At 37.2% G+C, this 13,275-nt stretch overlaps 1 protein-coding gene across 2 annotated transcripts in view; it reads left to right on the top strand.

Annotated features, from left to right (window-relative positions):
* The window catches only part of GPM6A (glycoprotein M6A), a 383,459-nt gene extending 370,995 nt beyond the window's left edge, over positions 1-12,464 (top strand). For both annotated transcript variants that reach the window (XM_055276464.2, XM_055276463.2), the window contains exons 5-7: positions 984-1,060; positions 1,613-1,678; positions 10,349-12,464. In XM_055276464.2, the coding sequence (XP_055132439.1) occupies positions 984-1,060; positions 1,613-1,678; positions 10,349-10,501 (296 nt within the window). In that variant the 3' untranslated portion in view covers positions 10,502-12,464. The remainder of the gene's footprint in view (positions 1-983; positions 1,061-1,612; positions 1,679-10,348) is intronic.
* The last annotated feature ends 811 nt before the right edge of the window (positions 12,465-13,275 follow it).

The raw sequence follows: 13,275 nt of genomic DNA, 5'->3' as shown, positions 1-13,275 counted from the left end.
GGCTGAGGCATGAGAATTACTTGAACCCGGGAGGCGTAGGCTGCAATTAGCTGAGATTGCACCACTATACTCCAGCCTGGGTGACAGAGTGAGACTCCGTCTCAAACAAAACAAAACAAACCATAAAAATAAAACAACAACAACAACAACAACTAAAGAGCAGCAAATGCTAAAATCTTAGGTGTTAGAATGTCCTGAATGTGTTTTATCATGCCTGTATGTGTTTAGCACTTCAAGAGGTCAGAAAATAAAAGTAAAGAGCCACGATCGGATGAACTTGGTTACTTTTGCTCTCTAAGATGAGACAAAGAGACATGCCAGTGAATTGCCTCTGTGCTCATTTTAAAAATGCAGTGTTCTAGGCCTAATATTCATAGATTCCCATCTATCAGTTTTGTGTTAGAGTCTAAAAATACATATTTTTGACAATTTCCTAGGTGATTCTAATGCAGCTGGTCTATGAACCAACTGGAACAAGGGTAAATAGAAGTGAAATGGCAACGTTTGATTTCCTGCTACTAATAGCATTGTTTGCAATATTGGCAGAAAAAAAAGTACTCCTTTGGGCCGTATGCTTTTATAGATTAACAGAAGCATTGCACCAGCTGAACAAATTTAGATCCTGACTTCAGCACAGTCCGGGGCATAGTTAACAAAATAATTGTGATGCCTATACTATCACATTAATGGACCAAACCAATAAACTGGCTATAATTGAGTCTGGAAATTCTGGTGGTGAGATTCAATTGAATTCAGATTGAAATTAGTTAAATTGCTTGAGGGCTAAATAGTCTTGCATATTATATTCATAACTCTGTGCATAGTTATTATCCACAATGAAAGCTAGATAATTTTTCCACTATAACATAACATAAGATAAAATGGAACTTGCTTAGATTTGATTAGCAAAAACTTTCATTTTTTTCTCTTTTGGCTCTTCAAAACATTTATAGTGCTAAACTGTCATTTTCCACACATTGTAGGAATTGTGACAATTGGAGAGGAAAAGAAAATTTGTACTGTCTCTGAGAATTTCTTGAGGATGTGTGAATCTACTGAGGTGAGTGTTTTTCAGCCTTTAATTTTGTCAGAATTTTAGCATTCATTTTATTATTTGGATAATGTATTAAAACTAAATCTATATTGACTTTTCCCTTTATTCTATCAGAGGCAATTTTACCTGAAGTAGTGTTATTCAGGGGGAGTAGAGGATAAATAAGAATTAGATGCTCTGCTTATTTCAATAAAAATTATAATAACTATTTCAAATTTTCTGGAAACTCATTTTAATGAAGGCTGAAAACATGAAGTTATTTTTAAAGACAGCATAGCCCTCCTTATATTGTTATAATGTTACTGATGAAAACCATCATTATTAATCATTGTCTCATCTTTATAATGAAATTATGGTGTAATGATGAAGTTGAAAGGATTTAAATGATTTGCAGGGGAAAATATATTGCAATAATCTGTTTTAACCAGATGGGTGATTAATCACAGGCTCGCTTTTATTTAAGATGTACAAAGTCTCGTTTATAAGACAGCAGCAATCTTGACCTCTCTTCTACCTGTAACTCTGACACCTTTTGATTCTCTGTGGTTTCCGTTGCAGCTGAACATGACCTTCCACTTGTTTATTGTGGCGCTTGCTGGAGCTGGGGCAGCAGTCATTGCTATGGTAAGACCTCAAAGCACTGGTGCTTGGTTTTCAATGTGAATTCCAGAGCTATTTGCCTGTAGAGATGATAAACTATCTCTAAAGTTTGAAGTCCATGTAAAACACATTTATTTCATCAGATTAAAAAAAGCAGGGGAAACAATGGGAAAGTAAGTAAGTCAACAACAAGGCTAAGCCCCAAGAAATACTATTATTACCATATTGAGAACATTAACAAAAATAGCAATTCATTAGGATTTTAGAAATTGGATTACTATAAATATAAAAATTATTTCTGTAGCATATATGTATATACCAATGTGACACTGTGAGTAATCTAATCAATTCCTTGATTTATTTTTTTTCCTTAACTAAGAACATTAAAAAGCCATATAGAGTCATTTATGAAAAACAAATTAGGTTATTAAAAAAAAATGTCAGTAGTTTCAAGTTATGTCTTCTATATCTAATTTGCTTCAGAAATATTAAGAGCCAGTCTTTAGATCTTCTTTTAAGACATCAAGCTTTTCCCCAGTGAGGAGGATCTACCACGTGCCAGGGCCAGTCTCCTCCTTTCTAACTTGGCATGAGTTCCAGTATGCCCACTGGAATGCCAAATATCAACCCTGAGCAAGTGCTCTGAGCATCAGTAATAGCTTTTGCAGCCAATATCTTCAGTCTGTGTTTGTATCCTCGAGGATGAGTAGTCTAGAGTCCTAGAAGGACTCCCAGTAACCTCACGACTGTGACAGCTGAGTCAATATGTAAAGACGGTGAATGAATTGGAATTTATTTATTTTCCTCATGGTGCCAATATCTATCTAATGTATTGGTGAAAGGAACACTTTCGGGGGGTGGAGCCAAGATGGCCGAATAGCAACAGCTCCGGTCTACAGCTCCCAGCCTGAGCGACACAGAAGACGGGTGATTTCTGCATTTCTGTTTGAGGTACCGGTTTCATCTCACTAGGGAGTGCCAAACAGTGGGTGCAGGACAGTCAGTGAAGTGCACTGTGCGTGAGCCGAAGCAGGGCGAGGCATTGCCTCACTCGGGAAGCGCAAGGGGTCAGGGAGTTCCCTTTCCTAGTAAAGAAAGGGGTAACAGACAGCACCTGGAAAATCAGGTCAGTCCCACCCAAATACTGTGCTTTTCCAACGGGCCTGGAAAACAGCACACTACGAGACTGTGTCCCGCACCTGGCTCGGAGGGTCCTATGCCCATGGAGTCTCGCTGATTGCTAGCACAGCAGTCAGATCAAGCTGCAAGGCAGCAGCGAGGCTGGGGGAGGGGCGCCCGCCATTGCCTAGGCTTGCTTAGGTAAACAAAGCAGCCAGGAAGCTCGATCTGGGTGGAGCCCACCACAGCTCAAGGAGGCCTGCCTGCCTCTGTAGGCTCCACCTCTGGGAGCAGGGCACAGACAAACAAACAGTCAGCAGGAACCTCCACAGACTTAAATGTCCCTGTCTGACTGACAGCTTTGAAGAGAGTAGTGGTTCCCCCAGCACGCAGCTGGAGATCTGAGAATGGACAGACTGCCTCCTAATGTGGGTCCCTCACCCCTGAGCAGCCTAACTGGGAGGCACCCCCCCAGTAGGGACAGACTGACACCTCACTCGGACGGTTACTCCTCTGAGACAAAACTTCCAGAGGAACTATCAGACAGCTGAATTTGTGGTCTCACGAAAATCTGCTGTTCTGCAGCCACCGCTGCTGACACCCAGCCAAACAGGGTCTGGAGTGGACCTCTAGTAAACTCCAACAGACCTGCAGCTGAGGGTCCTGTCTGGTAGAAGGAAAACTAACAAACAGAAAGGACATCCACACCAAAAACCCATCTGTACATCACCATCATCAAAGACCAAAAGTAGATAAAACCACAAAGATGGGGAAAAAACAGAGCAGAAAAACTGGAAACTCTAAAAAGCAGAGCACCTCTCCTCCTCCAAAGGAACGCAGTTCCTCACCAGCAATGGAACAAAGCTGGACGAAGGATGACTTTGATGAGTTGAGAGAAGAAGGCTTCAGACAATCAAACTACTCTGAGCTACGGGTGGAAATTCAAAACAATAGCAAAGAAGTTAAAAACTTTGAAAAAAAATTAGAAGAATGGATAACTAGAATAACCAAGGAGAGAAGGGCTTAAAGGAGCTGATGGAGCTGAAAGCCAAGTTTCGAGAACTACGCGAAGATTGCAGAAGCCTCAGTAGCAGATGCGATCAACTGGAAGAAAGGGTATCGCTGATGGAAGATGAAATGAATGAAATGAAGAGAGAAGGGAAGTTTAGAGAAAAAAGAATAAAAAGAAATGAACAAAGCCTCCAAGAAATTTGGGTCTATGTGAAAAGACCAAACCTACGTCTGATTGGTGTGCCTGAAAATGACGGGGAGAATGGAACCAAGTTGGAAAACACTCTGCAAGATATTATCCAGGAGAACTTCCCCAATCTAGCAAGGCAGGCCAACATTCAGATTCAGGAAATACAGAGAACGCCACAAAGATACTCCTTGAGAAGAGCAACTCCAAGACACATAATTGTGAGATTCACCAAAGTTGAAATGAAGGAAAAAATGTTAAGGACAGCCAGAGAGAAAGGTCGGGTTACCCACAAAGGGAAGCTCATCAGACTAACAGCTGATCTCTTGGCAGAAACTCTACAAGCCAGAAGAGAGTGGGGGCCGATATTCAACATTCTTAAAGAAAAGAATTTTCAACCCAGAATTTCATATCCAGCCAAACTAAGCTTCATAAGTGAAGGAGAAATAAAATACTTTACAGACAAGCAAATGCTGACTGATTTTGTCACCACCAGGCCTGCCCTAAAAGAGCTCCTGAAGGAAGCACTAAACATGGAAAGGAACAACCGGTACCAGCCACTGCAAAAACATGCCAAATTGTAAAGACCATCGAGGCTAGGAAGAAACCGCATCAACTAATGAGCCAAATAACCAACTAACATCATAATGACAGGATCAGATTCACACATAACAATATTAACGTTAAATGTAAATGGGCTAAATGCTCCAGTTAAAAGACACAGACTGGCAAACTGGATAAGGAGTCAGGATCCATCAGTGTGCTGTATTCAGGAAACCCATCTCACGTGCAGAGACACACATAGACTCAAAATAAAGGGATGGAGGAAGATCTACCAAGCAAATGGAAAACAAGAAAAGGCAGGGGTTGCAATCCTAGTCTCTGATAAAATAGACTTTAAACCAACAAATATCAAAAGAGACAAAGAAAGCCATTAAATAATGGTAAAGGGATCAATTCAACAAGAAGAACTAACTATCCTAAATATATATGCACTCAACACAGGAGCACCCAGATTCATAAAGCAAGTCCTGAGTGACCTACAAAGGGACTTAAACTCCCACACAATAATAATGGGAGATTTTAACACCCCACTGTCAACATTAGACAGATCAACGAGACAGAAAGTTAACAAGGATTTGCAGGAATTGAACTCAGCTCTGCACAAAGTGGACCTAATAGACATCTACAGAACTCTCCACCCCAAATCAACAGAATATGCATTTTTTTCAGCACCACACCACACCTATTCCAAAATTCACCACATAGTTGGAAGTAAAGCTCTCCTCAGCAAATGTAAAAGAACAGAAATTATAACAAACTGTCTCTCAGACCACAGTGCAATCAAACTAGAACTCAGGATTAAGAAACTCAGTCAAAACCGCTCAACTACATGGAAACTGAACAACCTGCTCCTGAATGACTATTGGGTACATAATGAAATGAAGGCAGAAATAAAGATGTTCTTTGAAACCAACGAGAACAAAGACACAACATACCAGAATCTCTGGGACACGTTCAAAGCAGTGTGTAGAGGGAAATTTATAGCACTAAATGCCCACAAGAGAAAGCAGGAAAGATCCAAAATTGACACCCTAACATCACAATTAAAAGAACTAGAAAAGCAAGAGCAAACACATTCAAAAGCTAGCAGAAGGCTAGAAATAACTAAAATCAGAGCAGAACTGAAGGAAATAGAGACACACAAAACCCTTCAAAAAATTAATGAATCCAGGAGCTGATTTTTTGAAAAGATCAACAAAATTGATAGACTGCTAGCAAGACTAATAAAGAAGAAAAGAGAGAAGAATCAAATAGATGCAATAAAAAATGAAAAAGGGGATATCACCACCGATCCCACAGAAATGCAATCTACCATCAGAGAATACTACAAACACCTCTATGCAAATAAACTAGAAAATCTAGAAGAAATGGATAAATTCTTCGACAAATACACCCTCCCAAGACTAAACCAGGAAGAAGTTGAATCTCTGAATAGACCAATAACAGGTTCTGAAATTGTGGCAATAATCAATAGCTTACCAACTAGATAGAGTCCAGGACCTGATGGATTCACAGCCGAATTCTACCAGAGGTACAAGGAGGAACTGGTACCATTCCTTCTGAAACTATTCCAATTGATAGAAAAAGAGGGAATCCTCCCTAACACATTTTATAAAGCCAGCATTGTCCTGATACCAAAGCCTGGCAGAGACATAACCAAAAAAGAGAATTTCAGACCAATATCCTTGATGAACATTGATGCAAAAATCCTCAATAAAATACTGGCAAACCGAATCCAGCAGCACATCAAAAAGCTTATCCACCATAATCAAGTGGGCTTCATCCCTGGGATGCAAGGCTGGTTCAACATATGCAAATCAATAAATGTAATCCAGCATATAAACAGAACCAAAGACAAAAACCACATGATTATCTCAATAGATGCAGAAATGGCCTTTGACAAAATTCAACAACCCTTCATGCTAAAAACTCTCAATAAATTAGGTATTGATTGGACGTATCTCAAAATAATAAGAGCTATCTGTGACAAACCCACAGCCAATATCATACTGAATGGGCAAAAACTGGAAGCATTCCCTCTGAAAACTGGCACAAGACAGGGATGCCCTCTCTCACCACTCCTATTCAACATAGTGCTGGAAGTTCTGGCCAGAGCAATCAGGCAGGAGAAGGAAATAAAGGGTATTCAATTAGGAAAAGAGGAAGTCAAATTGTCCCTGTTTGCAGATGACATGATTGTATATCTAGAAAACCCCATTGTCTCAGCCCCAAATCTCCTTAAGCTGATTAGCAACTTCAGCAAAGTCTCAGGATACAAAATCAATGTACAAAAATCACAAGCATTCTTGTACACCAATCACAGACAAACAGAGAGCCAAATCATGAGTGAACTCCCATTCACAATTGCTTCAAAGAGAATAAAATACCTAGGAATCCAACTTACAAGGGACGTGAAGGACCTCTTCAAGGAGAACTACAAACCACTGCTCAATGAAATAAAAGAGGATACAAACAAATGGAAGAACATTCCATGCTCATGGGTTGGAAGAATCAATATTGTGAAAATGGCCATACTGCCCAAGGTAATTTATAGATTCAATGGCATCCCTATCAAGCTATCAATGACTTTCTTCACAGAATTGGAAAAAACTACTCTAAAGTTCATATGGAACCAAAAAAGAGCCTGCATCGCCAAGTCAATCCTAAGCCAAAAGAACAAATCTGGAGGCATCACGCTACCTGACTTCAAACTATACTACAAGGCTACAGTAACCAAAACAGCATGGTACTGGTACCACAACAGAGACATAGATCAATGGAACAGAACAGAGCCCTCAGAAATGATGCCGCATATCTACAACTATCTGATCTTTGACAAACCTGACAAAAACAGGAAATGGGGAAAGGATTCCCTATTTAATAAATGGTGCTGGGAAAACTGGCTAGCCATATGTAGAAAGCTGAAACTGGATCCCTTCCTTACACCTTATACAAAAATTAATTCAAGATGGATTAAAGACTTAAATGTTAGTCCTAAAACCATTAAAATCCTACAAGAAAACCTAGGCGATACCATTCAGGACGTAGGCGTGGGCAAGGACTTCATGTCTAAAACACCAAAAGCAATGGCAACAAAAGCCAAAATTGACAAATGGGATATAATTAAACTAAAGAGCTTCTGCACAGCAAAAGAAACTACCATCAGAGTGAACAGGCAACCTACAGAATGGGAGAACATTTTTGCAACCTACTCATCTGACAAAGGGCTAATATCCAGAATCTACAATGAACTCAAACAAATTTACAAGAAAAAAATAAACAACCCCATCAAAAAGTGGGCAAAGGACATGAACAGACACTTCTCAAAAGAAGACATTTATGCAGCCAAAAAACACATGAAGAAATGCTCATCATCACTGGCCATCAGAGAAATGCAAATCAAAACCACAGTGAGATACCATCTCACACCAGTTAGAATGGCCATCATTAAAAAGTCAGGAAACAACAGGTGCTGGAGAGGATGTGGAGAAATAGGAACACTTTTACACTGTTGGTGGGACTGTAAACTAGTTCAACCATTGTGGAAGACAGTGTGGCGATTCCTCAGGGATCCAGAACTAGAAATACCATTTGACCCAGCCATCCCCTTACTGGGTATATATCCAAAGGACTATAAATCATGCTGCTCTAAAGACACATGCACACGTATGTTTATTGCGGCACTATTCACAATAGCAAAGACTTGGAACCAACCCAAATGTCCAACAATGATAGACTGGATTAAGAAAATGTGGCACATATACACCATGGAATACTATGCAGCCATAACAAATGATGAGTTCATGTCCTTTATAGGGACATGGATGAAGCTGGAAACCATCATTCTGAGCACACTATCACAGGTGCTTCCTCATGTATGTAAAATATATATAATATAAAAATATATATTTTATATATAATACATATTATGTAAACATATATATGTATTTTTTTGAGACAGCGTCTCACTCTGTTGCCCAGGCTAGAGTAGAGTATCGTGATCTCAGCTCACTGCAACCTCCGCCTCCCAGGTTCAATCCATTCTCCTGCCTCATCCTCTCGAGTAGCTGGGATTACAAGCACGTGCCACCACACCCAGCTATTTTTTGTATTTTTAGTAGAGATGGGATTTCACCATGTTGGCCAGGCTGGTCTTGAACTCCTGACCTCAAGTGATCAACCCGCCTTGGCCTCCCAAAGTTCTGGGATTACAGGTGTGAGCCACCACACCCGGCCTCACTTATACATATTTAATAATAATTTGGGGGCCACATTTTCTCAGATATTATGAAAAGTTTTTGAAGATTGAAAAATATATTCATTTATTTGGCAAATATTTTGTGTATCTGCTATGTACTAAGCACTCTCCACAGCACTTGATATTTTACAGCAACAAAATACTGCATAAACTTCATTATGTGTATAAGCCTTATTTAATCCATATATATATATAGTGATTATGCTTTCACTATGTAAATGCCATAATGTACAAGAATATAACTGACAGCCCCCGCTTTCAGGTGACTTACAATGTTCCTTAAACAAAATGCTAAACTTCAGAGGAAACAGAAAATTCTAAAAATAGGTTATTTATAGTGGTATGCATCTTTTCCCTTACATCCCGTGTCAAAATTGTTTTGTTTTTTGCTGTTTGTTGACTACCTGAACACACCACAATATTCACTATTTAGAATTGACATTGCATTCTTCATGCTGCTCTAAAGACACATGCACACGTATGTTTATTGTGGCACTATTCACAATAGCAAAGAGTTGGAACCAACCCAAATGTCCAACAATGATAGACTGGATTAAGAAAATGTGGCACATATACACCATGGAATACTATGCAGCCATAACAAATGATGAGTTCATCTGTACTTTTCTAGAACCAGCCGGCCTCTTCTTTCAATGTACTGTTTACTAATTATCAAAATCTTAGTGTTCTATTTTTCTGAATGTTGGATGAAAATATTGCCCACCCTTTAAAACTCAGAGAAAGTAAATAACTGTCAACTTAGTTTCTCTTCCCTATTCATCAAAATTCATCATGTGGAAAGCTGCTTTATCTCCCCTGTGGACCAAGAGGGAAGAAAGAAAAGAAAAACAAATAAGCGGTCTCATTACTGGGTAAACTCAAGTCAAATAAAGGAGCTTTAGTTCTCCAGCAACTTCATTACTCAAGACAAACCAGGAGCTTGCTTTTTGAACATGGCGCTATTCTAGTTTTTGTGAATGTATATACATATAAAAAATCCATATAACACAATATTTTATCTCCTGTAGTTTATAATACAAAAGAAACTACAAAATTCATCATATGCAAAATTAACCTGATAATCAAATCCACAGGTATATTTGGGGGTTTCCATGATCTCTCTTTAATTGGGGTGATAGAACCTCCAATTAATTCAAGTCAGTTAGATACAAACGGTATGTGAGAATATTTCTGCTTATGGATTATAAAACATAGATACATGAACATGAAATGAATCGTCTGTGGTTTGGGCAAATGAGGACACATTGGGCAGGAAACATCCCATAAAGATTAAGAATTAGTTTTGGATTACTTCCAAGAATTGAAAAAGAGAAAGAGATACTGAAAGAAACGGTGCCAAGAATATGGTGGGATATAGTTGGAGGAATGAAAAATATATTTTATATTGTTTCTATTACCAAAGAAATTTTGGTTCCATTTTATATGTGAACATTTCCTATAAAGATCTATAATTCGAAGACTTCTTTCGAGATAGCAAAGTGTAATGAAGACACTGAACAAACTTCCAATATAAATTATTTTTGTCTTTGATTAGGTTCATTACCTTATGGTTCTGTCTGCCAACTGGGCCTATGTGAAAGACGCCTGCCGGATGCAGAAGTATGAAGACATCAAGTCGAAGGAAGAGCAAGAGCTTCATGACATCCACTCCACTCGCTCCAAAGAGCGGCTCAATGCATACACATAAATGCATCTTCCTGTTCTTTCTACCATTTGAATGCATTGGTGTTTAACTAAGGGCCATCCAACCATCCAACCTTTAAAAAACAAAATGAAAGTGCTTCTCATCAATGATATGTAAGGTGACTTATGAATCACCTGAGTACAATTCTTTGTTGTTTAGCACTTAATTTCCCAATTTATTAAATTGATGTAAATCAGATCTTTTCTACAAGCTCCTATCCAGCCTTTTTTTTGAAATTTCTCAAACTCATTTACTAGTTCGGTAAAATCAAAGATACTAACATTGTCAAATGCAAAGATTTGTTTGATTTTTAACCACTTCCCATGTGTTATACATAACACCTTTTGCATTATTTCTTATGTTTTGAAAAGAAAATAGCTTTTTATACTTTTTAGTTTTGATTTCGGTAACTAGTTTAACTACAGGTAACCTTCAAAGGGACCATTGTACATTATGAACAATAGATAGAGATGACATCATGATGACTCTTGAAATATGGAAATTTTGTCTGAAGATCAGTGGCCATATTACTATAGGCCCTGGTTCATGTTTTCATCAATCTAAGGTGCAATTTCTAAATTTGTAAGAGTAGGTTTAAAAAAAAAAGTGCTTCTTATCTTTGTTAACATTGTACTTTTTCTTGATGTTCTTAAAAGGTATTTCCCTCAGATTACTCATGTTTATGTTGTGAGCATGTAGAAACAGTAATGCTAATGCATGGCTAGTTGCCTTTTTAAGATTGTGACACCAGGCTTACCTTTTAAAGTTTAGTATATAGAGACAATTTTAATGGAAATAACTACTGTAGACTATTGAAGAATGATCTCTTTGTGATTTAAGAAGTGGCTGGATTGGAACTTTTAATATGCTAATGTGGAAAATTAATTACCTTTATGAAGGTGGTTTATTACAAATAAGCACACTAACCCCTCGGAAGTTGTTTTACCTACTTTAAAAGTTTTAATGGATTGCACCTCTGTAAACTATTCCTAAAATGTGTATGATATATTTGAAAAGGCTTCCATTAATATAATAGCTTTGCTTGCAGCCTTCCAATCTATGTTGGTTTACCTGTAGTGTTTTCTAAAGTGTGGTCAGAGGCCCCTATAGAATGTATTGTTTGAAAGTGTAGTGATATATTTGTGTTTTTATTTCAAGTAAGTCATTTTAACCGAATGTTCATTCATATTCATTTATAAAAAGTACCTGTATCAAAGGAATTTTAAAAAAGAGCAATCAGTATTATTGGACCAAATTTGGTGTTTGTTTTAACCTTGACTCTCTTCTTTTATTTCTAATGCTACAAGAATGCTGTAAAGTGTCTTCTAAAATGATGTAGCCTGACAAGACATTTTTGTCAGTGTATAAAACTAGGTAGTATTGTGCACTGATTTGACCATTGTGAAATCCTTTCTCAGTGTAACTGCATTTCTAATAAAACTTTATTGAGTGAAACAATCTTTGTACAATGACTAGTCATGCATCATCAGTAATTTTACAAGTTCTTGTAGTAGGTAGGGGGTACTACTAGGGATATCTGTGGCATGATTATGCATTCCGTAGTATTATTTAATTAATTTGGGGTTCATTTTGCTTCCTTTTCTTTATGCTTAGATTATCTTACTGGTTCAACATTTTTCTGATATATGCATTATTACAGATATTCAGCAAAAGTATTAATGGGCTTCTTTAAATTCTATATTATAGTGTTTCAGTTCCATGTCTTAACGGTTTGTGATAATTTCTAAAACTGTCTTTTCAACTTATGTAATGATGTTGACACTTTTGGCTTTTATTTCTGGTATTAGAGTTTGTATTTTCACAGAGTGCTTTGTAGCAGGCATTACAATTAATCTGTTTTGTACATAAATGTGCCAACAGCTTGATGGTGGCGTTTTTGAAATGTAGAACAAAGTGCTTGCAAAATGTAATAAATACACTTGTGTACTTTGTGTACTTATTATTAGCTTCTGCAGTGTATTTGTTTTTTTCTTTTTTGTTGTGTTTATTCCTCTTACCTATGTGTGTGAACTCTTTTCAAGTACAATAGTTGCCATCCCCTTATGATTCTACTTCAGCAGAGCTGACCTAACACGTCAAAATTCAATGACAATTCTGTACGTAAATATTCAATATCAGAATGCTGGATAGAGGGAGTAAAGACTTTGGAGGTTATTTTATTTAGAAAATGATAACTTTTTCTGAGTGCTGCCATTTTCTTGTCTGATCTCTATTGTTTTGTGTTTCCTTTAGTACTTCACAAACAGAGAAAAAAAAAAGCCTCATGCAATTCAGAAAGAAAAATGCTTTCTTGGTTTGCTTCAAAATACAAAGGTGAGAGCAATGAAATTTAAATGTATTTACATTTTTTCTAGGCTTTGTATGTTTTAGATCTGATTTCTTCTGGCCAAACTAGAAGTTATGGCAAGTTAAAAATAATAAGATAGATAGTTATCAATAAAAATACTAATTTTCATAAGGCTTAAGGAATTATATTAGTCTCTACCTACATATTACTTTGAATGGGAACATGAAAACCTCATGAACTTATGTTAGAAATAGCTACAATAATTATAAGTAGATGTAGACAAAGGATTTTAATTATATTTTTAAAAGTTATTTTAAGAAAATAAAATTACTTTCTACCTATATCTTATTAAATGATAATTCTTACTCCAGTGTTTATTAAATTCTTATAATATCCGTAACATAATAATTGTATACTACACAATATGAATATGAACAATTTTATAATATATGCTTTACAAAAAGTGGAT

The sequence above is a fragment of the Symphalangus syndactylus genome, chromosome 4 (assembly GCF_028878055.3).
Source record: "Symphalangus syndactylus isolate Jambi chromosome 4, NHGRI_mSymSyn1-v2.1_pri, whole genome shotgun sequence".
Lineage (NCBI taxonomy): Eukaryota > Metazoa > Chordata > Mammalia > Primates > Hylobatidae > Symphalangus > Symphalangus syndactylus.
Note: the sequence above shows the minus strand (reverse complement) of the source record. Positions and strands in the feature narration are given on the sequence as shown.